The 27,163-nt window shown below is 46.9% G+C and overlaps 1 protein-coding gene across 14 annotated transcripts; it reads left to right on the top strand.

Annotated features, from left to right (window-relative positions):
- EEF1D (eukaryotic translation elongation factor 1 delta) lies at window positions 1-26,445 on the top strand. Of its 14 annotated transcripts, XM_075085967.1 has the most exons (11): window positions 240-322; window positions 1,559-1,696; window positions 2,019-2,047; window positions 12,640-12,763; window positions 14,526-14,597; window positions 21,228-21,296; window positions 22,484-22,580; window positions 22,846-22,949; window positions 24,199-24,444; window positions 25,110-25,304; window positions 26,349-26,445. In XM_075085967.1, exons 4-11 carry the CDS (start codon window positions 12,644-12,646, stop codon window positions 26,385-26,387), a joined length of 942 nt encoding a protein of 313 aa, XP_074942068.1. In that variant the 5' UTR covers window positions 240-322; window positions 1,559-1,696; window positions 2,019-2,047; window positions 12,640-12,643; the 3' UTR covers window positions 26,388-26,445. The 14 variants fall into 14 exon arrangements, with proteins under 14 accessions (XP_074942066.1, XP_074942072.1, XP_074942067.1 ...); XM_075085971.1 differs by lacking the exon at window positions 1,559-1,696 and having other exon boundaries at window positions 23-299; window positions 21,231-21,296; XM_075085966.1 differs by lacking the exon at window positions 1,559-1,696 and having other exon boundaries at window positions 23-299.
- Window positions 26,446-27,163: the final 718 nt, after the last annotated feature.

The following is a 27,163-nucleotide window of genomic DNA, read 5'->3' as shown; positions in this document are numbered from 1 at the left end:
GGCCTCTGGGTTGTACCATTCTGCGAGAAGAGTGGGGTGCGCCTCACCTCTTCCCCCCTCTCCGCTCCCCTCCCCGGGCTGTTCCACCGTTGGGAAGGAGAGGGGGGAGGACGCGGGCAGCGCTGTGAGTGAAGCGCGTTGTGTCCCTCCCCGCGGTCGTTGGTCCCCCCCTTTCCCTCCGCCGCTCGTGGTCCGCGCCGCCCCCACAACCCCTCGCGCGCGGCCCGGCGCCTCCCTTTGCCCGCCGGAGGCCGAACGGAGCGGAGGCGGCCGCCGCCTGCCCGGGCCCAGCGCTGCCGGTGAGTGCTGCGCCCTGCGGGGGGTGGGTGTGGGTTGTGTGTGTGTGTCTCTCGTTCCCGCTCCGTGGGCATCCGTAATGGGAGCTTCGGAGGTCTCTGAGGGGTTCCCTCGCTCCTCTCACAGCCGTGGGGTGGGAGGCGTGGAAGCCCCATGTGATCTGAGGGGTCTCTTCCTGGGGGGGAGGTTGTGGGGGTTCCTCACAGTCTGTGGGGTCCTTCTCTTGTCTCACAATCCCCAAGAAGGGTCCTTTCGTGCTCTGAGGCCGGGAGAAGGGGGTTTTGGGGGTACCTCGTTATGGGGGGGGTCCTCTTCCCTCACAATGGCGGGAAGCAGGGGAGTTGTGGGGGACCCTCAGGAGTCTCTTCCCTTGGTACAACCTCAGAAGGGAGGTTGTGGGGTTCCCCTGTCGTCTATGTGGTCCTTTCCTCTTTATTGCCCCGGGAATGAGTAGCCTCTGCCCCCCAGTTATCTGTGGGGCACTTCTCCCTGTCCCCAGAATCCTGAGGGAGAAGGCTTAGGGTACTCCTGGACTTTGGGATTAATTTTCCTCGCCCTTAAGTCGCAGGAAATAGTGTGGTGATACACCTCTCCATTCTTAGTAAGTGTGGGAATAGGGTTATGGGAAGGCCCCCCATTCCTTTTGGGGGTCTCTTCCGCCCTCGCATCCCGGGAAAGGACGTTGTAGGGGGACCCTTTTTGTCTGTGAGCCCCTTTTCCCCTTTCAGGCTTAGGGAAAGGGGGGTTGTAGGGTTCTTCCCTCTCTGGGGTCTCTTCCCTAGAGAGGGTCGAGGTAGGTGGTTGCAAGAGCACCCTGTTACCTGTGTAAGGGCTGGGTTGGCCGGTGCTGGAGATCTCCATAAACCTGTGCAGCTTTTGGGGTGTGGGCAGGATCCCTCTCTTTTGGGGTGCTTCTTGTGGGGGTACTCCTACATGGAGCCTCAGTCTCAGGTGTGATTCCTGCGCTGGTAGGGAGGAGATTTTAGGGGACCCCCTGTTCCCAGCACCTCTGAGTGCTTTGGGGGGGTCTGCTCTTTCCTCCATTTCTCCATCTTGGCAAGGGTTTGTGGTTGAGTCGCCTGCTGCAGAGGGAAACTCAAGCTGCTGTCCTGGTACAGAGCAGCTGGCAGCCCTCTGTAACTGAAGCAGCAGCTTGATCCAGCCCATGGCCCAGCACCCTTAGCTGCAGCTCCAAACTTGGTGTGTGAACTGGGAGCCCTGTACTGTCAGGCCTCCCTGTTGTCCTGCCCTTGCTCTGTAGGTGCACCTGGGCTCTGCTCATCTCACCTCTCCATGTCCTGGTGTTCCCAACCCCTCTGGAACCTTAGTGGAGCCTCTGACAGCCCGTCCTGCTCTTTTCTGCTTTTCCTTTTTGTTTCAACGACAGCTCACTCGGGAGGTATCTGTTTCAAAACTATATTTGGGGAATGGGCAGGGCTGGGGAGGAGTGGTTGTGTGGAGGCTGCTGATGTGCTCTCTGGGGGGTTGTGAAGGATTACAGCAGTAGCTAAAGTTGCTGAGGCTGCTGCAGTCTGTCATTCCTCCCCTCCTCCCCTGCCGGTGTTCACCGAAATCAATATGCGTTTGTTCTTTCACGTTTAGATCATTGATGCTTTGGGATTGATTGCAATCTGATGTTCACCATCCTGTCGTGTTCCATATAGAGGACAAAATAACTTTGCTTGGCTGTATAGCTGTAATTCTTTCCTCTCCTTTTTTAGGTGTGCCCTCTTTCTCCCTGACCTTGCAGGTATGCCTTTTTTCTCTTCACCTAAGCTGTTTTCAACTACTTTGCTTTTTCTTGTGAAGGTGACTTCTTTCCTGTCTTTCCCTACTGCTGATTTCCCATCTCCTTGATTATCTCTTCATTAGCAATCAGCAGCATTGTTGCTTGAAGTGAAGAGATATGTTTTTAGGTGATCAGGGTTGGGAGATGTTGTTTCCCTGGCTAAAGGTTAACGTGGGGCTTCATGTTATAGCAAAGGTGATGAAGGTGGACCTTCTCCTGACTCTGTGTACTGCTGCTTCGAGGCACTGTGAGTTGGGGGAGAGCCGGTTTAGGGAGTTAAACCAGCAGAAAAGCAATACTACAAGTGTTAGTATTTTCTTTTGCTTTAGCTGCCTGTGTTGACTCAGTGCCAGTGATGGGGGGGGGTGGATTTGCTCCCTTCAGCTGCAAGAGGCCATCAGACCCTCTGGTGTGAAATCACTCAGTTCTTTTAACTCTGAATCACCAAAAAGAAAAAAAGTGGGAGGCGGGGGCAGGGTTGATGCCCTTACTGTAGAGCAGGTAGGTATGAGGCAGCTGTGTCTAACTGGTGCCCATGTCTAACTGGTGCCCAGATGCCTTGCTGAAATGGCACAAAATTGCAATTTTGCCCCAAAAGGGCTGCAGCTGTAGCAGTTTCAAGCAGAGGGGGAAGCATTTCACTAGGAAGGTGTGGGCAGTGCAGATGTCTTGAGTGTGGCATAGCTTAGGTGTTGGTCTGGGGCTGTAGAAAGGAACAGACTGGTGCCTGTGGACCTTCTCGCTCCCCTCTCTGCTCTGTCTCTGACATCAAATGGGCCCTTTTCGGGTTTTCTGGGATTTATTTTTCAGGCTGCTGCTAGGATGAGTGTTCAGGAGCTTCTGGTGGGGAGGCTGGTGTGACATGTGATAGGACAGGAGCACTAAATATATAACCATGTTGGCCTGGACCAAATCAGCTGTGCCAGGGCGTATAAGCAAATATACAGATGGAGGGCTGGGGTGGGGGAAGAGTGACTGGTGTTGCCTTGGTTGCTGCTTGCACCTGCAGAAATCAGGACTTGCCTGCCTAATTTTTGGGGCTGCATCCATGGAGTGTTTTTGGGGTCAAACCACAGCAAGCTGCCCTGTCTCTATCATCCTGTGGCCCCCAGTGCCACCTGATGCCCATTTCTGATGAATAAGGGAGTTGAAATGTGACTGTAATCATGCCCTCTTGCTTATGACTTCAGAAAGCTGCTGTCACGTCCCTCCAGAAATTGGTGATGGATGAGATTTGCTGCTCTTGCTCATCTAAAGATACTTTTTCAAGACTTTTAGAAATATTTTAAGCCACATCAAGCTGTTAAAATAATTTCTGGGAGAGCTGCTTTCCAATCATGGCGCTGCCTGACTTGCTGTGCCTTGTTGGGAGCTGCTGGGTCAGCCTGTCACACAGATGAAATTAAAACCACAGTTCAGTTCCAGTGCAAGAATTGTGCAGGGCCTGGTGGAATTTAGCTCTCTAGGAGGCTGTTGACAAACTATTTATGACCTGACTCCCCCCAGAAAACCCACATATTTATTTTATAGGCTTCTCAATTCAGGAGAAATGAGTTTCTCATGGACAGAAGAGAAAGAGTTGCTTTCAGTAAACCAATAAATGGAGTTGACTTAACTTTCTTTTTTTGGCTCTAGCCTTAGGGTAATGTATTGTATGCTTTTATTTTACTGACTCTTTAAAAAGTAGCTAGACTTAAGGGGATAATACAGCCCAATAGCTGAAGTCCAAAGCTTATTTTGGATTTACAAAACAACAATAGAGACCTTCTCATTGCCTGTTTTTAACTTCATGTGTTTCCCTGCAGCACTTGAAGTACAGCAGATTTGTTTTGGCTTGAAATACTCAGGAAGGGGTGACAAGATGAGACCAAGCCCAAAGCTCTGAAGCAGTAGCTGTGATTAAAAATCCTTCTTTCAGTTTCTTTAAGTCCTTTTTTAATGGCCTAAATGTTGACCTGTGATTCTTTTGTTATGTGGGAATATTTAGTTATTTGGCATTGATAAATATTAATAATAGCATTTGCCTTTCCAGTGGCTTTGTGCTTTGTAAAACACCTGATGATTGTCTGCACTGTCACTGGAAAAGCAAAATTGCCCTGGCTACGCAGGAGCTGCTCTCTGGTGCGTGGAGTAAGAACCCACCTTCCATTTTTCTACTCCACTCACAGATTTGTGTTTCTTAAACACTTTTTGTAAAGTTTGCTCCCTCTGTCTCAAAGTATTAATTTATCTTTGTGCTCAAAAAATGCTTCACTTCTAAAAAATGTTGCTAGGCAGCGGATGAATGTGGTCTCAGGAGTGGTTAGAGGGAGAGACCTTCTGGGCTTCCAGCTTGGTTCTGAGTGTGTGCAGACTGATGGGTTCCTAATTCAGCTCAAGTTTCTGTGCTCTGATTTTTGCCTGTGGAGAGTGTTCATAAAACTACAGCATGTTCTTTTAATTTTAAAACTTTGTTTGAGACGATGAAGCGAGTAGTTGAGAATATCAGGCAGAAAGCGTTGAAACAACTGCGCAGGCTGTGGTTTGGTGCGGCGGTAAATCTCAGCTGCCTCAGACCAGCCTGAAAGCAGCATGGCATACAGTGCAGGCTCTTAGAAGCCCAAGACAGGTTAAATTGCTTCCTAAACCTTTGAAGAGGTGAATTTGCCCCTCCAGACTTTGTCAGATCATGTGTCCTCCATTCTCCCTTCGTACTGCACTTTGGCAGACTTGGCTGAAGCTGGATTGTGAGCTTGTGTCTTGTCTGGAGTAAATTTTTATGCTGGGAGAACTGGTAGTGCTCTAGTCTTTAACTAACCGGTGTTAATGGTCTGCAGCTCCCATGTCTCATTGGACTGTCTCCACAGGTGATGGCTTGTGTAATTAAAATCCTTGTATATGCCTTTTCCAATGTTCCTCTGGGAAAATGTGTGAACACAGAGTAGAACTGACTTTTTTCCCAATTTTGGCTTGTGTTTGTAAACCTTACTTCATTGAAAATCTGGTCTTTGTCATAACTGAACCTAAGGCTTGGCCCCCTCATGGGAACAAATAAGGTGCCGCAAGTATCTTGGCCTTGTCTTTGGAAAATGGTATTACTGCTTGTTGAGGTAAATTCCCTTCACGGAGGTTTTTCCCTGGTAATAATCTTTGTAAAAAAAAAAAAAGCACTTGAATTCCTGTGGGGCAGATTTGATGGGGAATGTTTGTGGTCGCTTTGGCTTGCTTCCTTGCAGAAATATGCTTTTTTTACATGTAACGTTGAATTGGTGACGTGAGAAGCTGCACCTCGCCAGGCTTCGTAAGCGTAGCCTTGTAGATATGGCCCTTAAAGCCTTAAATTCTACCTGGGGGTGTTCATGTGTCGTCTTGATGCTTCTCCTGAAAAATTAGTAGGCTGAACGTTAGCGCTAGTGTTTTATTTCCTCTCATCCCTAGAACGTTGTACAGATTGCTGACTTCTGGTAGAATTAATGACAATTGTGTGACTTCATTATTTTACACCATTATTTTACATCAGTAATTTTACATAAATTATTACATTTTCAGAATTCGAGTATGTGCTATTGGTGTTTAGTTACCTGAAACTGGGGGACCTGAGCTTCACTTTCGCACCAGCTGACGGTATCGGTACGGCAGGTTGGAAGCCTCTCTGGCTGCTTCCCTGTTGTGATGAGTAGATCCTTTTGGATATGTATATTTTTTTATTGCTTGTTATTTAAAATTAAAAGCAACTGAGTGTACGTGGTGTTGGTTGATGAAGATAATGTAGTTGTGGAGAGTTAACCAGCTCTAAGTTTAATTAAATGTTTTATGTATGGGGGGAGTTAACTATCTGGTAATACATTTGGCTGTTGTTGTTCCATGTCCTTTCTGACTAGTTGTTGCGTCTCTAGAACTGGAAGCTTTCTCTAACTTTATCTTTTTTCTTAATGCTATCGTAGGAGCTAAAAAAGTAAGTACTCCCAAGTTGTCACGTGGTTTTTGCGCTTTCTGGAAAATCGGGGAATATAGGCACTGATCTGATACTTCTTATTAGACAGAGTAGTGCACAGTTTTCTGATTTTTCACTGGAAATAAGTGTCTTTACAGGTTTTTTAAATTCACGTCTCACCTTGATTAAAGACAGTTCTTTGATTTGAGAGAACCTCCTGATAGTTGAGGTCCTCAGTAACACACCTCACCCTTGAGATGAGCAATGTGGGAGTTGCAACTTCAGTGCTTGAAGCTCTTTGCTTAAGGACTTGAGCAAAATCACCTATAATTAAAAAAACAAAAACACTAAACCCCAAATTTTAGTCATGTTTTTTGTCAAATGGTCAAGCTCCTTCGATGTGAAATGTTAATAGCTGTGATGCAAATTAGATATTTAAAGGTGTGATGGTTTCAGCTGTATTGAGTCATGTCTGGGGGGCTTGTTACACCCACTAGAGATTCTTGCTGGAATAGTTTCAGTTGTACCCTTGGAATATGATAACCCCTGCATTGGGTTAATGAAGTATTCTCAATAAAAGATCTCCTTGAAGGCTTTATTCACTTACAGACTATGTTTTTTCCTTGGGAGAGCTCAAATGAATGTGAATGCAGAGGCAAACAGAGCATGCCAGGCAAACGCAGGAGTCTGATCTTTTTAGCAGTCTTTATCAACCTAAGTAACATAAAAATTTCCATGTATTGCCTTCACCCTTTTGCATGCCCTACCTATGTATTTTCAGTTGCGTGCTTTGCTTTCCCTGGGGATTTTGTGCCGGCAGGTCGCTGCGCTAGATCCGGTTGGCCGTTACTGTAGAACGCGTGCGCTGCAAAGGAGTGCCTTTGTGCGCAACGCTTTCAATTTGCATCATTTAATCCTCTTCCAGTCTGCCAAATGACTGAAATACAGGTATCACCCTAGCAGGTGTTGCCTTGACTTTGACGCTACCCTCCAAGAATCCCATTTAAATTGGCATCTCCTATAAAGATTATTTTTTTAAAGGCGATTATGTTTGCTGTGTAAGACTACAAAAATATCTTAAATTATTTGTCCGGCAGCTGAGATGATCAGGAGCATGAGGCTGCCTCAATGCTTTTTTTTTACAGCAGGAACACGTCCTTGTACCCCAGAATAACTTGTGCAGGCTCTTTAGTGGCACTGCCACCCGGTTGTCACTTGCTTGTAGTGTTGCTCCTACCTTGCAAAGCCTGTGCTTCCAGCTGGGCTGTTTTTGATGTTGATGGTAACACGTAGGTTAACTTTTATTGAAAGCACTGGTTTGTTTCAAGTTGTCTGTAGTAAGTGTTTTATTGTCCCATAACTGGTGTAAAATGCAAGAGAAGAGCGTAAAGTAAAATAAAGACTTCAAAATGAATTTCAATTTAGATATTTTGAAATGTTTTGAGCTGCATCAGTGTTTTCAGCAGCTGGTGGAGGAGCAGTTTCACAACTCCAGTAAGAAAAAGATCTATTTTTGCTTTTCCTAGTAATTTTTATAATTGAGATATAGATTACACTGCTTTAATATTTTAAACTATATAATTTTAAATTTGAATGTTTAAACAGGCAAAAGCACGTTTACTTGTAATAATAGTTTGGTTTTTTACTGTTCTGTCAAGCCCTGGACTTGAGGCTTGTAAAATCTTCCAGGAACTGCAAGTCATCAACTGAAGTCTGGAGGACATTTCAGCTGTGTGTGAATTTTATTTGGCAATCTGTCACAGATAAATTTGTAGCTATAAAACTTGCAGCTGTTGGTAGCTAAAGAGAGAGCTGGCTTATGGCTACTTCATTACGGACCTTTTTTTAACTCTAGGGATCTGGCCACATAGTCACGTTTGGCAGAGAGGTAGTTACCTACTCACTAGATATTTGAGCAGTACAGTAAATTCTGTACTTGGAAAGGTATTTCCCATCCCATTTCCAGTAATCTGCACACACTAGGAGCTGCTTGATTATTCTTTTTACCCCTCTAGTAAAGTATGACTAGGGCAGGAAAACACAAAGCAGGTGCAATATTTTTCATTTCAATAGATTTTTCCTTTTGTAAGCTAATTTAATCATGAGATCTCCAGCTCTTGGTCAATTTTAATTTGCCAGTAACTGGGATTTTAAACCAAAACTTGAGTCATAGTTTTTCAGTGAGCTCCATCTGCTGGCTTTCTAATAGCAAAACACAACTAAGTGTAAGCAATGACCTCTAAAGATACTTGAGAATTGGGGCATCTTTCTTTAGCCTGTCTCTCCAAAACGGTGCCTGGTTGAGAATACCTAACAAGTAATTAAGGACTAATCTACTAACTTGGAAGTATATCTTACACATTAGCAGGGATTTGAACAAAATCATCTTGTTTTTTTCCTGTCAGTTGTCTTCAAAAGTAAAATTTGAAGTGCTTTCAGCCAGTGCCTTTATTTTTAAATAGTAATGTGCAGAATACTTGTGTGAACAGCAGAAGTATTTTAGGAGGAAGGCTATTTTGACTTCAGAAACCAGATGCATTTAAGCAGTTTAATTTCTTTGAATTAAAATTTATAGCAAAGGAAAAATGGAACTAAGCGCTTAGGCTCTTTACCATAAAAAAATAATGGCATGATAGCTTTTGACACTCTTGTATTACTTAAGAAATTGCTGAAGTCTGATGCATGCCCTTGCTTTATTTAGTTTTGCTGCAACTACATTATTGTGCTTATCTTTTAATGCTGCCACTCTTTGGAAGATGAGGACAAGGAAGCCTCCCTGCCCGGTAGAAAAAGTGTGGGTAGACAAGCACAAATATGATGAAGCAGAGAGACTGCATTACGAAAGAGAAGCAATGCTAGCTGCTGCGGCCCCTGAGGAGTGCCAGGAGGTAGAGGCTGTAAACGGAGTCTGCAATGACGACTCTGTTGAAAGCGAGTTCAAGGGAGACCTGAAGAGAGCAAAGAATGGAAAGAAACAAAGGAAACGGAAGCGTTCTCCAAAACCCAAAAACGTGGCCTCCAAGTTAGACTCTGTTTTGACTGGTTTGTTAGCTGACTGTGTGTGGTTCGACAAGCCTTTCTATGATCATGCTGAGAATGTGTACAGGAAAAAAATAGTGGATTATCAGAACGAGGAGGCACCTGAGGCTGCGCTAACTGCTGAGCAGTCCCCTTTAGTGGCCAGGTCAAAAGCTGTCCAAGATGTTCCTAAGCCAAGGATGCTCTCGGCAGCCCAGTCCTGCTCCCACAGTAGTTTGTCTGCGTGTCACCATGTTGTTCAGGGTGTCTGGGTCAACAAGTTTGACTTTGATAAGGCCGAGGAGGTGTTTATTGAAAAATCACAGTTCTTTGTTCCTCCCAATATCCTAACCATCACGTCTGTGTGGTCAAACGCTGGCAGTGTTGGGCTGAGAACGCCGGATGAAGGCTATGTTACAGCCCTGCCTACTCCTGCTACGCCAAGCTTAGCTCCAGATGCCGTTGCCGATTCCGCTTCTTCCTTCGTTACCAGTTTGCCCGGCTCTGTACACCAGACGGTAAATGGTAAGCCGCAGATTTCAAGCTTGCAGGCTCTCATGTCAGAGGTGTGGTTAGAGAAACCTCTCTATGATGATGCTGAGAAGAGCTTCTATGAGAACATGTTTGATGGTAATCCGTCAGGTAAAGTCAGACAGCAGCAACGTGGCTGCCCTGAAGCACTGAAGAACCACAGTGTTGGAAAGGAAGCGGGCATCAAACACGTGGAGATGGCCACCGACTCTCTGCTTCCCAGTGATGCTGAGCAACCTCCGCCCACCTGCTTTTTTCTGCATGAGGACAGCGAAACTGTGTGGCTTAATAAGCCGACATATGACAGCGCTGAGTCACGATACTATGCAGCTGAGGCTCTGAAGATGTCAAGAGCAGGAGAGAGGATGGGGATGCAGGAAACCACAGTAGTAAAACTCCCCCAACCAGCTGCTTATGCTTCAGGTGTACCTGCGCCAGAAACGAAGTAGGAGAAGTTTATTCTGGGGTAACACTCACACATGCAAAACTGCTGGGTCAGGATTGAGCTGAAAGAATTTGCATGTGTAGGAGACAGGCGTCCTTTGTGTCTGCAGGACCCGAGCGTGCATGCAGCTGTAGGGAGATGCTGCTCCTGAGCCATGGAGCCTGTTTGTGGGCAGGGTAGCTGGGGAAACTTAAAGGAGCCCCCTTCTCGATGCATACTGGTGGCTAAAGGTAGTATTTGTGTGGTGCCAGAGGTTAAGCCAGGGCTGGTAAGTGAGTTAAGGTTTGACCCCCCGCCTCCTTACATGGGGGAAGCCTGGGGCTGTGCTCCTTTTTGTATTCCTATTATGTACAAAAAGCCGTAAAAGTGAGAAGCTGGAGGGAGTAATCGTGTGTTTTAAACAGGCCTGCTGAGACAGCAGCGGATGGAATGTTTCATCTTTGAATTTGAGGAAATTAGTGGTGGTTATTTGCTGTGTATTTCTGTTAAGATGCTGCAGGGTCCTTCAGAGAAGTGGTTATCCCCAGTTCTCCTGCAGAGTGTGTAGGCTGGTCGTTGAGCTCTGTGCAAGACACGGCTACATTTGAGCATTGCTACCAGCATCTGGCTTGAAGAAGGCTTGGGGGTGATGGTGAAATACAATTTAGGGCATCAGTCTGGCGTCAGCATGTGCTGTGTTTGCTTCGTTGCGGGAGAGGGTTGCCTTTCTAATTCATCAGACCGTTTGGTCTGGAAGCTGCTGTTAATTTTAGGACAGGGCTGACTGGATTACAGCTTGTTTGATGGGTGTGTGTGGAGCTGGGCAGGAAGAGTGTGTTCTCAAATTGTAGGTGACCTTCATAGTTGTAACTTCCACTTATAAATCAGTTTACAGACAAATACTTAAAGGCTGCTTTTTAAGTGCAGTATGATACTATGGTTTCTGTGTTAAAAATGTGCTTTTATATATGACTGCCTGAACCCTGAAGCACAGAGGGCTGTAATGACCTGGGAGCCTGTCCAAAGGCCAGTGCTTGGATGTTATTTTGCAGTGACTGGTGTTCTTGGGGGGGTGGGGGGGTGTGTGCTCTTGGAGCATCAGCCCTTATTTCTGACATTTTGATCCTTGAGTTTCTTAGGATTTGCTGGAGAGTTTTAATATCTTTACGTCAAGTGATACAGGGGGTTACAGACAAGCTTTAGAGCATGTGTGCCTTTCACCCTGTCCTGTTGGGGATAATTCTCTCTTCAGTTTGACAGAACTAGACAGTTGGTTGTGCCTTTCACCCTTCCCCAGGAAAATCTGTGAGTCATTGTAAAATATGTGGCCTGTAACTGGGTTTCTCAGTTAATGATACTGGTTGGCAGCTCAAGCAGGGTCTTGGGGAGCTGAGTACTGGAAATGGCTTCAGTGCAGAGGCCCTGTATTATGGTGGCCTCTGGTCTCTTCTGAGTGGGTAGGCAAGAAGGGTGCTTGTTTTACAGAAGACTCACTGTTGGCTTCTGTGGAAATGTTTTAATGGAGAGCTGCAGGGTTTTGAGCTGACAAGGAAAGGGTTTACAGGTTGCTATGAGTTGCGCTCTGTGTCGTGTGGTGGAACCTGGTAATGGGGCTGTTGTTGTGATGCTCTGTCCCTGCTCTCACCACCTCCTCAACCTGATGTTGGCTCTGTAGCTGTCCTCTGGCTTGAAATAAGGGCACGTCCCTGAGGTCCCTTCCAACCTGTGATTCTGTGATCTCTGGCTGATGCAAGAGCTCCATCATTTGCCTTCAAGTTAAGAAATTAAACAACCTTTGGAAGCTGCTGCACTGAAGTAAAAAACCATTTCACAACAGTGTGAGGATGTCTTACGCTGTTCCTACTTGTAGTGACAGGTGTCTGTCCCTTGCAAGTGTTGCATTGCTGATAATTTTAATTCTAAAGAGTTGCAGTAGCTTCCAGAAGGGCACGAGTGCTATTACCTGTGGTGCTGTTGTAAATCGTGTGTGTATCTGGATTCCTGGAGGCTGGTTGGTGTTAAGCGGTGTGTTGGGCTGCTCTTTACAGGAAGATTTGGTGGTGCACCTAGTGAAGCATGGCCTGGCGAGGTATAGAGGTGTGTGCTAGCCTAAGACAGCCAACAGTTGCCGCGAATGCAGCCAAGTCGTGTTCAAGGAAGACTGAAAGGTGTTTAAATTTGTGAGCTGTGGTGTCAGGACTTGCCTGTCACGTACGGAGTCCTCCCTCATTGGCACGCTGTAGCCTTTGGTGTCACCATGGCCAGGTGTCGTAAGAATTAAAAGTATTATTCCATTTTTGATTCTCATACGCAAGACATCTTTATTAGCAGCAGATTCCCATGTGTCTAGCATGATCTAGAAAATCCTGCTCTGCAAGCTTTTTTGTGGAAGAAGGTACAGATCAGCTGATTTTATTCTGTCCCCACTTGGTGTCCTGTCACTAAATGCAGGTCAGGCAAGGCGGGTGGGTGATTAGACTGCCCTGCTTTCTTAATAAGATCCTGTTTACTTAAAGCTTTCCACCAGAGTAGAAACCTTCAAGCAGAGAGCTGCAGGCATAGCTCTATGGGGGAAGAAAACATTCTTCTGACAAGCTCATTGCAAGCTGCTAACCTTAAGTACTTTTAGGAACTCACTTTGGGTTTTTTTCTTTTTCCTTTCTGCAGAAAAATGGCAGTCGACTACTTTTTGCATGAGAAGATCTGGTTTGAGAAGTACAAGTACGATGATGCTGAGAGAAGATACTATGAGCAGATGAACGGGCCAGTTAGCAGCTCTTCACAACAGCAGGTAATGCTTGTTTTCAGATGGGGTTTAGCAGAATGCTGGAGCTTTAAGAGCTAGTATAGAGCAGACTAAAGAACACTTGGACATGCACTTCTGTATTATTTCCACTCTGGGTGCTGTTTTTTCCAAGTATGAGTGTCTTCTCCGGAGCTCGTTAAGCCTTCCTCCAGTTATGACCCCTTTTGCCTTTTGAAAGACCATCTTCTGTGGACTGTGAAGAATTTCTTGAGTACCACCAGTGTACTGTGAGATCAGACACCCTTGTAACAACAGGCGAACCAGTTACAGGTTGCAGCAGTTGCTCCTAATCTTTTCAGGCTGCTATGACAGAGCACGGATGCTGTATGTGATCTAACGGAGGTACGGTTTGAGCTGTAAGCCCAAGACCTGCGGTTCTGTTGACTGGGCTGGGCAAAGAATTGACCTGTCCCCATTCAGCCAGGGAAAGATGCTGTTTTGCTGCTGTTTTGGAGCAGCTAAGATTTCCTTGGCAAGGGATAAGGGATATACTGGGTATTTGAGTTGCCTGATGTTTGAAGAGAGGCACCGTGGCTCCAAAGAGACCAGGAATTATGTTCCTCTCTTTTTACTCCTTCAATTATTCAGTGTGCTCCTGCAGAAGAGTGCATCGCAGTACTGGTGAGTTGGGGGGGAGCAGGTGGAGGGGGAAGCATGGTGCTGCTGCAGCACGCCTGAGCTGAAATAGTTCAAGCTTAAATATTAGCCCAAAATTATTACTATTTAAAGGTGCAGAGCTATCGTAACCTCTTCCTGCCATGTAAAGAGCTGTTAACTGCTTACGCATTTGGTTGGTTATGTAGAAAGCTGCTTAGAGTTTTAAATGGCTGTCTTGCAAGTGTTTAAGGGGAAGCTTTTTGCTTAAGTAATAGCTTCTAGGCACACACTGCCTATTTTTGCTGCCCATGCTAGTGTAGTGGTAACAGAGCACCTAGGACACGTGAATAAAAATTAGAAGCTAGAGATAAGCGCTTGAAGTAGAAGTTAAAGTGCAAACCTCTGCAGTGCTCTTAGAACAGTTAGGCTATTTCATGCCATGTGAGGAGCTTCCAGTGAAGAAGTTCTGCCTTTGAGAGGTGGTGTGAAGGCTCTGGGGGAGATTCTGCAGCAGTTTATCAGCTGCTTCTCTGCAGAGAAAAAAGATCCATGCTCTTTAAAATCTTGGCTTGAGGGGAGTTTCACGTCTCGGATCTTGCTTGCGGGGTTGCAGTCTGGGAGAGGCAAGAAGCGAATGGATCGTGGAAAGTGAATTTGTGCCCTAGGAAGGGAATCTTCAAATCCAGGCAACCAGGAGCATGGAGGGGGAAAAAAAAATCTTGTGCTGCTGTACCCTAGGTCGTACCTCTCTGGATAGAAGGCTTCGGTTAAGGCTGTCACTTCTTGCCTGAATACAGTGACAGGTAATACAAAGAGCTGCCTAACTGTAGATCTTAAGGAGTACTGAAGTGACTCCAACCCTCTGCCTGGCTGGCAGCTCTCCAGACTGTTCAGGGTGATAATAAAGAATTTAAAAGCTCTTGACTGGATGATCTCCTGGACATGTGGCCTGATGTTACTGGGGATTGCAGTCAGTGCTGCTTGATTTACAACCAATCCTCCTTGCAGCTAATTTTTCAGTACTTGCTGAATCATTGGAAGGGACTTTCCCCTACTCTTACCCTCTTTTTCTAAAAAAAACTTCCCTGACCAGTTTCCCATGTTTCATATTTTTTAAAAAAAATCTTGGTTCTTTCTGCACTGTTTGCAGGAGAACGGAGCCAGCACGATCCTACGCGACATTGCCAGAGCCAGGGAGAATATCCAGAAATCGCTGGCCGGAGTGAGTACCCAAGCTCTCTCACCAGCTGGCTACCTGCAACCATTTTTAGCTGTGGTGCATCTCACAGAACTCCGCTGTGACCACTTCATAGATTGTGTGGCTTCTTATTTTTAAGTTAGAGGAGAAGACTAAGGTGTGCAGCGCTGTGTATCGCCAGCGTAGCTCCATCCAACCAAGAGGACCCTTGCTACTAGAGTGCATGCTGCTTACCTGCTTGCTAGCCTGCAGTGCTTTTTAAAACTAACTGGATTTGGGTTAAAAATCTCCAACTGTGCTTTTCTTTTTCTTCTGGTGGAATGCTAGAGTTTGTTCCCACAAGTCTTACCTGACAAGTTACAAGTCACTGTTAAAATAACCTTGCTGAGTAGCAAAGCACTGAGCTGCCAGCGGGAGTACGTGTGTCTCTCTTGGGGTACACTGAGCTGCCACCTTCTCTTTCCTGCTCTGCTTTCAGTTAGGGTATGTGCAAAAAAATGGTATCTTCCATCTGCTGCATCTAGGGAATTCAGCTTGGCTACTAGCTCTTAAGTCTGGACCATCCTGCAGAAATTCAGTCACATCCTTTCTGGAGGTTTTTGTGCTGATATGTACAGACAGCGTTGTTAAAACTGTTTAATTTTTCAATAGGAAGCTGAGTTCTTAAACTCATAAGACTCAAACTCTTAAACTAATAAGTGGACTGGTTTCATGAGTCAAGAAAATTCACAGAACACAGCCCATGTGCCTTGTTTTCTTTCCTCTGCGGTGGGACTACTACGTACATACTTCCGTCTGAGGGTATCCATCCTTCATATTATATTGATTTGGCCTCATAACTCCTCCTTGGGATATTTAACACCCTTAGTTTCTGTCTAGATCAGTACAATAACAGGGAATTGAGCCTTTCTCAAGGGGGAATATTGCATATTCCTCCTTAACACAAGCAGAAAGTAGCCATACATTTGGGGTGAACTGACAGAATTAGGCTAATTGCTTTCCTCACAGTGGTCTCACTTGTTGAACTCAACGCTACAAAAGCAACTTCTGCAACCGCTCACGTGAGCCACCCAGGATACTCAGTGCTGCACTGGAAGCTTGGAAGTGGATGCAGGTAGAGCAGGGCAGATTTGATGGAAGGATGGTGGGAGAGGACTAAATTTGCTTTGGTTAGATTCAGTGGTCCTGAATACAGCATGGGAATCAGTGGAAAGTTGGGGCATCTTAGTAGTGTTAAAAACAACCCAAAACATGTTGAGGAGGGGAATCCTTGAAAGTTTTCTAGTGCTAGCTTGTTACTTTCAGGATCAGTATTTCAGCCAACAGCTTAGGGAGGATTTTTCCTGAACTGGCGTATTTAAGTTCAGATCTGAAATAACACATTTGGGCTTTCAGTAGAGACTATCAGGCCCTGTCAAAGACTTCGTTTGGACTTCAGTAAGGCAAATGTGGGGAAATGAGCCCCCCCATCCCAAACAGGGATGTTAAATGACTTTGGAAAGATGTTTGCAAACTGGGCAAGGTCTAGGATCAGCTGCTTCCTCCAAGGCCTGCCTCCTTCGGGAGCAGAGGCTGGATGTGGTGAGTTAGGGGCAGGAAACCTAAATACAAATCACCTGGCAATGCTGCTGGTCTACCCTGAAGGCACATTCTCATCTTGCAGAATGGTCTGTGGTTTGCCCAAGATGAAGAGTTTCTTGCCCTGGCCTGTGACTCCTGCTAAAGAGCTTCTTTGTGTGAGAAGCATGTCAGTTCGGATCGTCCAGGTCCTGTAATGGGGAAGACTGGGAGAACTGGCAAAGCACCAGACTGATGCCAGGACAGAAATTTGAGAATATAGAGTCCTTTGCACCCCTATGGCACTTGTTGGGGTTAGTGCTGAATATAAAAAAAATTCATCTGCTGGGATTTTTTTTGTTCTTGTGAAGAAAGCTTGGTGGGCTTGAGGATTTAAGGTCAGGACTGGGCCATAGGGCCTTAAAACTGGAATCTGGGGTGTTGCCAGAAGTGAATTGGGACTCACCATTGAAGGCTTGAAGGAACAGCGTTATGTACTGCACAGCTAAAGAAAGCACTGCGCACCTTAATCTGTGTTGCTGTCAGGAGCACTCCTTGATTTATCTAACCTATAGGTGCTGTTCTGCTCCCAAAATATGCAGTTGCTTAGATAAGCAGAGCACATGGCAACAGTGACCTCCTCCTCCTCTCCGTTTGTAGTCTTGTTTAACCGATCGTGCCTTACCCTGGCTTATACGATACCCCAGAGAGCTCACCTTTTAAGTTTTTCCACGCATTGCCACATCTCTGCACTGGAACCTGAAGCAGTAAATCACGGTCGGATCTTCTGTGTTAATGTGTGAGTTAGAAAGACTGAGCTGTTGAGAAACAAGCCTTCATCAGCTTATGTAGCTTGTGTTTCTGAAGGATCATTGTTGATCTTGGACAGCGGTGCCTTAGGGCAGGTTTGCCTTTAGAACATGCTTAAACTTTGTTTTTATGTTTCAGAAAGCCAAATTTATACTGTCTGATCCACAGAACAACAGCAAAATATGGTTTTATGGTGAGGATTTAGTCTTCCCTTCCACCCGAACGTGCCGAGTTATTGTCAGGAGTCTAAAGATGGAGCAAGTGAAGGGTTGGTTCTTGTAAGATGGGAAGATGGAAGATAAATGCCTTTGTTTTGCTGAGAAATTCAGCCAGGGCTGGTTTCAGGTCTGCTTCAGCTGGGTGATGTTGTTCTGATGTGTGTGAAGGAGCATTAGAAGGGTTGAGGCAGTGGTTTGTACCTCCCGAAGGAGGGTACAAAGCTCTGATGCTGGAAACATTTGTTTGCACATACCTTTCATCCTGCTTTGCATGGTCATCTCTGCTTTAAACAATCTCTCCAGTTGACATCTGCTTGATCACTAATGCTTTTCTAGATATAAAGTTGTTAACGTGTGCAGTACTGCAGCTGGTGGCATTGAGACCACAGGTGGTGAGAAATCTTACAGCTGGGGACCTGAGGCATGGAAAAGATTGACTTGCCTGAGATCGTAAGGAAGTCCAACAGAGTGGGTAACTGAACTCTCGCTTCCTACACCCTCCCCAGGGCCTGTAACGAAAGGGATGTCACTGGGTAGGTGACTGGTGGGGGAGTCTGAAGCTCTGTTCTTCCCCTCTCTGCCCAAGCTCCCTCTTACAAATCCTCTGTATTTGTGTGTTGCCTGTGTGTGGGTTTCAAACAAGAAAAGCTCCCAGAAAACCTCTGATCTTGCTAAAGTGTTTAGAGACAGCATTCAGAATCACATCTGTGTGCAGGGGAACTGTCACACCTTCTGTAGGACACCAGCCAGGATCCATCCTGCTGGTCTTAGGCGAGGGGAAACCTTCTAGTTTTCAACATTTCCCCACAGTTCAGTTTTGTATATCTGACCATGGCTAAACTTTCTGTGTTTCCAGAGCTCAGGTAGACCGACCTGAGGGGAAGGAAGGGTGTCTGTATCTCTGCATGCACAAAATAAGCTTATTTTTTGGATGAAGCTGTGTTTTGTGAGCTCTGGACTGGAAAACCTACACATCGCGTCTGTAACCGTGCTTGTAAAACCTGTGTGCTGTTCTTTGTAACTGGTTAAGTCAAGGGGAAGGGCTTGATGCCTCCAGATACTTCTGGTAGTGCAGGAAGTGCCAGCTTTCCAGCTGTGTCTGTTCCTTGGGCCTGACATACCAGGGGAAGAGATTTTACCTGTAGTCGTCAGGCAGATTTCTTTAAGTTGATACAGAGAAGGTAACCTTTTCTAACGTTTTCTTCTTCATTAGTCAGTGTTCTTGTCTCTGATTTTTAGAGTAGGTTTTAGTCAAACTTTAGAGAGGGACAGATGTTGAAAGGCCTTTGAGGCTGAGGATTCTGTTTTCTACCCTTTATAAGCAAGAAGTCCCAGGGTTTTAATTTGCTTGGATGATTAAATTTATATGCAGTCCTTGGTGTGGTTCTGGGCTTGCTGAGTGCTTCAGCTGTGCAAAATATTTTGAACAGGTTGCAGCACTGTATCACTTGTGGGTTCAGCACAAAAACTATGGCTTAAGCTTAGAAAAAAACCAGGTTTTAAGAGCTCTGACCATGAGACAATGTGCAGGAAGTGACTGGAGGGATGCTCTGGAACTTTTCACCTTTGGGATTTTGAATTACTGTCCTTGATAAAGTTCACAACCACTTGTGTTGAGCTTCCTTTTGGCACAGTTGAGTCAGAAGAAGAAACGGTGCTTGGTTGTGCAGAGGAAAAACCACACTGTAGGTAGTGAGTAGCTTAGGCTAGTGACTGCATCTCTAAAAGGTTGAAAAATCCTCACCTTGGGAAAGCCCACAGTCTCATAAAGGCAATTTTTCCATAATTTCTGAAAGGGTGGCTTGAACAGCTCGCAGAATTGGGAATTTGGTTCTGTGTTGTGCCTCTTAGACTGTGCTTTACCCAGGTTACAGGTTCCCAAAGGACAGCTGGCCCTGTTTGTGAAGACCTTTAATCTCTGTTTGCTTGATCCTGGGGCAGCAACCCTCTCTTCTTGCCAGCTGTGCTAAGGCTCACCCTGCCCTGGGATAGGCCAGGACTAACAAGTAATGTCTGAATTCCACATGTAAATGCTGTGCTGTGCCATGTCTGTGAACCCACTTTGTGTTGTAAACCTCCCTTCTAAACAGGCGTGAAAAACACAGCACGGAGGAGCACGTGAATCCCGGTTTAAGATTAGCTTAGCATATATAACATGCTGAATCCATTTGTCCAGGTGCACGACACTGAACTGTTCACATGGATTTTGTGGGTGTTTAACCTTGCAGGTGCATCCAGGTTGTTAATCAATCTTGCCATTTCTGCAGAGACCTCAGTAGCAACTTGCAGCTGAGAAATCCTGGAGGGGAGATGGTTCCCCAGGGAGCCACCCAGATATCTGTGCTGCAGCTCCTCGAGTGCCTGTGCTACCTGTATTACTGCCTACTGATGAGCAGATGCAGACTTAAAGGCCCCACTGAGAATGCTGACTCTTTTCTGTGCTTCTTTAGCTGTATTTGCAACCTTAATGTCACCTCACCTTGCAGGCTCAGTGTCAGCTGGCAAAGGAAGGGTGGAAAGGGAAGGAATTTGTGCATCACAGAGCTCTGCTTTGTGCAATTCCCAAATGGCACCTGACAGCAATATACAGATAGGTTTGTATCCTAGTATTTTGTTACTCAAAAGGTCTGTTGAAATAACAAAATGTTGTTTTTCCCGTGCTCTTCCTTGTTGAGAACAGCTTCGTGCAGGACAGAGTGTTTCCAAGTCCTCTCGCCTTGCTCTTGCAAGCCATAGCTACAGCATTTTTGGGGAAAACGGCTGTGATCTTCTCAAACCCTCTAAATGACACAACCACACAAGGCTGGCAGGTTTGTCCTTGAGCTGGAGGCCTCCTGCCAAGCTGTAGGTATTTCTCCTGTGGGACTACAGGGAGGAGCAGAGCTGACCTGTTCTGTGTGAGGCTCCAGGATGGCAGCTGACAAGTGACAAGGTAGATGGTGCTGCCTCGGTTTAGGTTTCTAATCTTTGAGACAATACTAACAGGGAAGAGAAATACAGAGGCACAGCTGGCTTCTGTGGAAAATGCTTCCACTAAGCCAGGGTTTAAAAGCGGGCTGTTCTGCAGCACCTAATAGGCGTAGCTGTGTTGCAGTGTCTCGAATATCCACAGTTGTGCGTAGGATGGCCAGTTACTTGGGCAAAGGCAGAGCCTGCTGAAATGCTTCAGCGTTTGGCTTGAAAACGTGACTAGGGCTTCAAACTGCCAAATGTCTGTGGTTCTTGCTGTTCGGCTGAATCAGCAGGCTGCTTTGGGGAAAAAAAGAAGCAGCTGTGTATCTTTTTGCAGGTGACACAGCTCCTGTGTTTGATCATGACTCAAAACAAGTGCTTTGTCAAGGGGTGGGGATGGATGTGACTATTGCCAGAATTCACTTTTCTCTGAATTAACTTAGACCTTGGCCCTGATGGTGCAACTAGAACAAGAACGGGTCAGGCAACGAGTTCATCTGAGGTTTAATTTTCTCTCCTTGGTGTATAAAGCTAGGTCTAGCCTGGTGTGGTGAGCCCACCGTGGCTAGCAGCCTCTCTTCTGGTGGTGCATGTGAGGATGGAAGCTTTCAAGCTGTTAGTGCAGGCTGGTGTTGCACTGCTTAACTCCCCCCATGAAATGCGTTAGTGGTAACCGGGGACTTGTTAAGACTCTTGATAACTTTGCATGTGTTTCTGCATCTGTCGGGTGTTAGATTTTATCTAACAACAGGAGAGCTAGCGGAGACTGCGGTGCGAGCCGCAGTAATGCGTGCGCTTGCTTCCCCTCTGGTTTTACAGGTTGGGAGTTGACTGAGACCATGCCCTAGACATCCCATCTAGTTCTGCCACCCAGCTGCGTGATCTTTCTGCAGACACAGAGATGTTTAACAAGTTGATGGCAGAGTTCATGGATAAATGTTTCTGTGCAGGCTTTGTTTGGTGTGTAGCTGGTGTGAGGCTGTATCTCGTTGCTTCATGATTTGTCCTGCATGTGGATCTACTTCCTGCACTTGAACTGCCTCTTCCAGCATGAGTGAAATCCTTTTCTATCTGCCATGTTGAACCGAACATCCCCCAAACCTTTCCCCCTTTGCAGCAGAAGACAGTTCCTCGTAGCAAAGAAGCTCCTTCTGCCCGTCCCAAGAGGCAGTCAGGCCGCTCAACTGTAAGTCACCTGCGCACGGATGGAGCTGGTTGTGTGATTTGAGAGGACGTTGTAGGGCAAGGACAGCCCTGCCTGGGAGAGACGGACCAAGTTCTCCTTCCTTACCATGAGAATCATTTGGCCTTTGGCACATGGCCGTAGCTCACCCTATCTAACAGGATTTATAGCAGGGCATTTAGGTCTCCCAGCTCATTGCCTGGGGACTGCAGATCTGCACTCGCCTTCCTGAGCCTGCGTCGGAGGTTGATTTCATGGTGCTTTTGGCCTCCGGCCTCTACTCCTTTTTGGGTGGGTGGAGAAGGGTCTCTCTGACCTTCCTGCCAGGAGCAGCTTGCGCTGCTCTGTGGGGCTCCCAGGGCCAGGCATCTTCCAGACCTGCTTTTCATGTGCCACAGATTCCTCATCTTAACCCCTTTATTTCCCTCCCTCGATCTTAAGTGAGTGCCGAGATCTCAGAAGCCTGTCAACTGCAACCAAGAACCACATCATAATTATATGCAGGGTGCGCTTCAAACAGTATAAATTATTTCCTCTATTGTTGTATTCAGTTACAAAATGACATTTAAAGCAAAGAGTGAAGGCCTGTTATTTTCTTTCCCTTTGTTGTTTTGAATTTATAGATAAGGGCCTCCTTAAAAAAAAGTAAAGCTCTTTTTTGCGGTTAAATACTTCTGAAGCTGGATCGCTATAATTGCTCCCGCAGGGTGCGTCAAAGTAGTTTTAAGTTGTTTTGAGAGGAATTAAAGGCCGGACTGGGGAAGGTGGGAGTATAGAAGTGCCGGGATCCCTTTCCAGTTTTCAGTGACTTGCTGTGTGACGTTAGGCAGGTCACTTCTGTGCTCTGCGCCTCAGTTTGTCTGTAAGAGGAGACCGGCTGCCCCATTTAAGGGGTTTAGCATGGAACTTTGAAAACTTTTTGTGTGTTTAGTGGCGGACTGCGATGTGAGACTGCAAAGAATGGCTTTATCCTTCGCTCATCAGTGCCAGCTGAAATTTCTCGAGATACGTTCCATGCTTCATTCTATAGAGCTAGTATATTCTTTTTATAAAGCCTCTAGAGAAAATGTCCTTAGACTAGCTCTCAAATTTTCTTCTTCCCTGAAGGCATGACTCTGCTTTGCTTCACTGAACCACTGAGCTTTGGGAGTAGGTGAACAGATTAGTTTCATCTGTTTCCCTTGTTGCAGAGTGCAAGCACAACCTCTTCTGGGCCTGCCGGTGACCAAAATGAACTCCTTTCCAGAATTTCTCACCTGGAGGTAGAAAATCAAAACCTTCGCAGTGGTAAGTAGGAGAATCTTCTGGCACAAAAGCAAAATTGGATGGGGTCCTGCTTCTGAGGGGTGTATCCCTTACTGACTTTGTCACCAGGTGAGCATGTGCCAGTGTCTTGATCAGAGCTTTGCAGATTTTCCTCTGACTGGGGCAGCTGGTGTTTCTAAAGCCCACTTGGAGCAGGAGCAAATTTGTCCTGACTTGAGAGCTGATGCAGAGCCTCCAAGATAAGGTTCTTTTTTTTTATTCCTGCCCCCCCCTTCTCTTCTTGCAGTTGTTGCAGACCTTCAAACGGCCATCTTCAAGTTGGAAAGCCGCCTGAATGCTCTGGAAAAGTCATCTACCTCCCACCAACCCTCACCGGTTCCTCCAACCCAGGTGAGCTTTGGCGAGGTGCTGTTCCTGAATGCTTCACAGTCAGGGTATTTCTGAGGTCTCCAGGTTGTCTGCTGAGGATGGAGAGATGTTCATAGTTAGGAGTTTGCAGCTCTTCCAGTAGTTTTGGCAGCTGCCTCATCATTTTTCCCAAATAGTACATATGTAGAGGAGTGTTCTGCCCTAAGACCAGCAAAGAAGCTACGTTAGAGATTTCAGCGAGGGAGAGTCGGTGCAGATCTGTGAAAGTTTGGAGTTAATATATACTTGACTAGCACTTAGCCCACGGTGCTGTGAGTTTCTTAGCACAGACCAGGCAAAATGCCACCTCATTACAGCAGATAAGCGGAGTTGGCAATACCTTCCTTTAACAAATGTCCCCTACAATAATGCATTTAAGTTAATTTAAGAGAAAACTCTGTGGGAGCTGAATGTGTGGCACCGATTTCACCATCATCCGCTGATGAGGGAAGACCTCCCAAGGGGAGGAGGAGGGGCAGGCACTGATCTCTCCTCTCTGGTGACCAATGCCAGGACCCAAGGGAATGGCAGGGAGATGTGCCAGGGGAGGGTTAGGCTGGGCATTAGGGAAAGGTTCTTCCCCCAGAGGGTGGTGGAGCCCTGGAACAGGCTCCCCAGGGGGGCGTCACGGCACCGAGGCTGGCAATATTCAAGAAGCACTTGGACAAGGCCCTCCGAGATATGGTGTGAATTTGGGGTTGTCCTGTGCAGGGACAGGAGTTGGACTTGATGATCCTTGTGGGTCCCTTCCAGCTCAGGACATTCTGTGATTCCATGATTTGCTCAGTTTTTGTTGTACAGTGGAACACATGCTACCAGTGGTGCTGGTGGTCTCTGCAGTAAGCTCACAGAATGCGCAGGGCGCCCTCCTCGTGCTAGGGGAAGACACTTGGTTGCGTTCCCAACTACCACCCCGCTCAGACTCATATGGTCTAGTTATCCTGAGCCCTTAGGAGAAGGATCAGCTCTTGGCTCTGTGTGCTGGTGGTTTTTGTTCTAGGAACATAAGTATGGCCATACTGGTCCAGTTCAAAGGTCCATCTGGTCAAATGTCCTACTTTAATGGCCGATAGCTGATTCTTCACACAAATCGCATCGTGTGGGCTGCGTTCACTGTCTTGAGCAATGTAGGCTTCTGTTCCTGAGCTTCTCCTGAGCGCTGCTCTGATTCAACTTAATCTTCTCCCCTTTTTCGTTAATTCACACTTGAATGCACGTCACTCCAATGAAGAAAGTGGAGCCGTTCAGTGTTCCCTCCAAGAAAGTGGAGCTCCCTTCTGCTTCACCGGCAAAGAAAACTGAGCCAGCTGCTGCAGAGGAAGATGATGATGATATTGACCTCTTTGGTAGTGATGATGAAGAGGAAGACCAAGAGGCTGCCAAAGTCCGGGAGGAGAGACTGCGTCAGTACGCAGAGAAGAAGGCCAAGAAACCGGGTCTTATTGCCAAGTCTTCTATCCTTCTGGATGTGAAGCCGGTGAGTAACTGAAGTGGGGGTAGCTCCTGAGGGAGGCTCGATGTCTTGTGCTGCAGGAGGCTGTAAATCGTCTCGCTCACCCGAGCGGACTGGGGAAGGCAGGACCTGCAGATTCCCAAGCAAGGGCTCAGAGCGAGGTGGGATGTTGCAGCTGGGATCTGTAGCCTTTGCGCTGCTGCCCTGTTCCTTGCACCGTGGCAAGCGCAGGCCATTATCTGAAGATCCCCTGACCAGGAGTAGCCCTTTTCCTTTCTTCAAAGATATAATAAATGTCCTAAAAAATGGGAATAAAACCTGTCTTTTATTGAATTGTCATGGTAGAATAAAAACTCTGGGCTGGCTAGCGCTCTGAGAGATGCCCTTGGTAAAAATCACTTCAAAGTGAGCTCTCCAAAGTGGTTGAGTTGCTGCAGGAGGAATCTCCCTTGCATCTGCACCACCTCTAGGTAGAATTGAAACAACATGCTGTGCAGCAATGCTGCAAAGTCAGATTGAGCTTGGCTTAACCCATCAGCTAACTCTGAAAACAGTAGCCAAGAAGGGCAGTTGGGATCAGCTGAAATGTGAATTTCAGTGCAATGTTGAATTTTAAGTCACTGGACGCCTCTTGGGGCTAATGGTGAGCTCTAGGAAAATATTAAAGTTCATACGTGATGCTCTTGCAGTGGGATGATGAGACTGACATGGCGAAGATGGAGGAGTGCGTCCGGTCCATCCACATGGATGGGCTGGTGTGGGGAGCCTCCAAGCTGGTCCCAGTTGGCTACGGCATTAAGAAGCTCCAAATCCAGTGTGTGGTAGAGGATGACAAAGTCGGGACAGACATCCTGGAGGAGGAGATCACCAAATTTGAAGACTATGTAAGTTTTTCAGTGACACACACAAGTGTTAAGCTTTGGTGGCTGGGTACTGGAGGAGATGTCTCCCATCCCCATCCTTCTGTGGAAGTGGTAGCAGGAGCCCCAGCCTTGTGCCAGGTAATTTAAGGCCACACCTCAAATCCTGTGTTCAGTTTTGGGCCCCTCGGGACAAGAAGGCCCTGGAGGGGCTGGAGTGTGTCCAGAGAAGGGCAGCGGGGCTGGGGCAGGGTCTGGAGCACAAGTGTGCTGGGGGGCGGCTGAGGGAGCTGGGGGGGTTTAGCCTGGAGGAGGCTGAGGGGAGCCCTTCTTGCTCTCTGCAGCTGCCTGAGAGGGGCTGGAGTGAGGGGGGGGTTGGTCTCTTCTCCCAGGTCACTTGTGATAGAAAGAGGGAAATAGCCTGAAGCTGCATCAGGGGAGGTTTAGGTTGGGTATTAGGAAAAATGTCTTTCCTGAAAGACACTGGAAGAGGCTGCCCGGTGAGGTGGGGGAGTCACTGTCCCTGGAGGCATTCAAAAAACGTGTGGACGTGGCACTTGGGGACCTGGTTTATGAGGCCTTGGGGGTGTTGGGTTGTTGGTTGGACTTGATGTTCCTAGAGGTTTTTTCCAACCTTAATGATTCTGTGAGTGTGCTGACTCAGTAATGCTCCCAGCCTCGCTGTCAGGAGAGCAGCAGGCCAGGTACCTGTTTTTATTGACCACCTTTGCCTACTCTTTTGCTTGTATTTAGACTAAATCAGGAACTTTAATCTTAATGTTGCTAGAAACTCTTAATGTGATCTTCATAGGCTGGACTGTCTAAAGATTTGTGCAGTAACTAGCACAGTGCAGTGTCCTGTTGTGACTGATGTTGTAAGGAAGATTAAATAAGTCCTTAAAGGTTGTCTCACCACGGCCGGGGATCTGAGACACCTGGGCTGTGCTTGATCTGTTGGAGCGTTTCTAGTGTGTGCTGGGAATAAATCCCTGGTGTAAGTGATTTTGCTATCTTAAATGTCTGAAAACGCCTCGGTGATCTCTAGCTGCTGCTTTTGTTCTCTTTCAGGTGCAGAGCGTTGACATTGCTGCTTTTAACAAGATATAGAAACAAAACTGTATCTCTTCTGAAACTGTAACTAATAAAGATCAAGACTGGGAGTGCAGATTGGGTGATGTTTTTCTCTGCTGAATGCAGCTTTCACCAGAGTGATTTGTTGTGAGACTTTGGGATATTTCCCTCTCTTGTTCCCTTCATTAAAGGAGAGGTCTTGAGACAGGGGTGACCTACACTTGTGGGGTGGAATGAAGGTCTGAGCGGCATCTTGTCTGTGCAGCCTGTGCTGAGGGTGTCTGCGCTCTCCTTTTTCCCAAGGTAGAAGCCCTGCTCAGGGTCTATAAAAACCCACAACCCCCCCTGGATGAATCACCAGGAAGCGTGCAGCATTGCTGGTTTGGGGCTGAATTTCCTCTCTCATTTCCCCTTGCTCCTCTTGATATACCCTGCACGGGTCACTGCAGCTGATTGGTGGGTTTGTTAGAGCCAGGGCTGTGCTGTGTGTGGCTGGTGGAAAGGGGAGCGGCATTTCTAACTGTAGGCATGTGCGGTGCATTGCAGTGCTGGAGTCCAAGGTCAGGCTGAGAGCTGTCAACAGGGGAAGGGCCGTGGGGTTGTGCTGCAAGCGCCGGGCAAAGCCGCAGCAGCCAAGCGATGATGACTCCGCTGCTGTCTTTCCTGGCTGTGTGTGGTGCCCTGAGCATGCGGTGCCTGGTGCGGGGACAGTCGGAGCCTGGCTGTCCTGTGCTGGGGTGCGCAAGCAAGGTTGGGCATGCACTGTCCTGTAAGCCATCCCCAGAGCACTGTGTCCCCTGTCTGCTGCCATC

This window comes from Phalacrocorax aristotelis, chromosome 2, assembly GCF_949628215.1.
Source record: "Phalacrocorax aristotelis chromosome 2, bGulAri2.1, whole genome shotgun sequence".
In the NCBI taxonomy this organism is placed as follows: Eukaryota; Metazoa; Chordata; class Aves; order Suliformes; family Phalacrocoracidae; genus Phalacrocorax; species Phalacrocorax aristotelis.
This window is presented reverse-complemented; position numbering and strand designations above follow the sequence as displayed.

Bases quoted from the DNA above. Each gene is read 5' to 3' on its own strand.
- EEF1D (XM_075085965.1), top strand. From the start codon at position 12,644: ATGGCAGTCGACTACTTTTTGCATGAGAAGATCTGGTTTGAGAAGTAC. The intron at 14,598-21,227 runs GTGAGTACCCAA...CCCCCTTTGCAG, and splicing joins TCCAGAAATCGCTGGCCGGA to CAGAAGACAGTTCCTCGTAG. The intron at 21,297-22,483 runs GTAAGTCACCTG...CCCTTGTTGCAG, and splicing joins GGCAGTCAGGCCGCTCAACT to AGTGCAAGCACAACCTCTTC.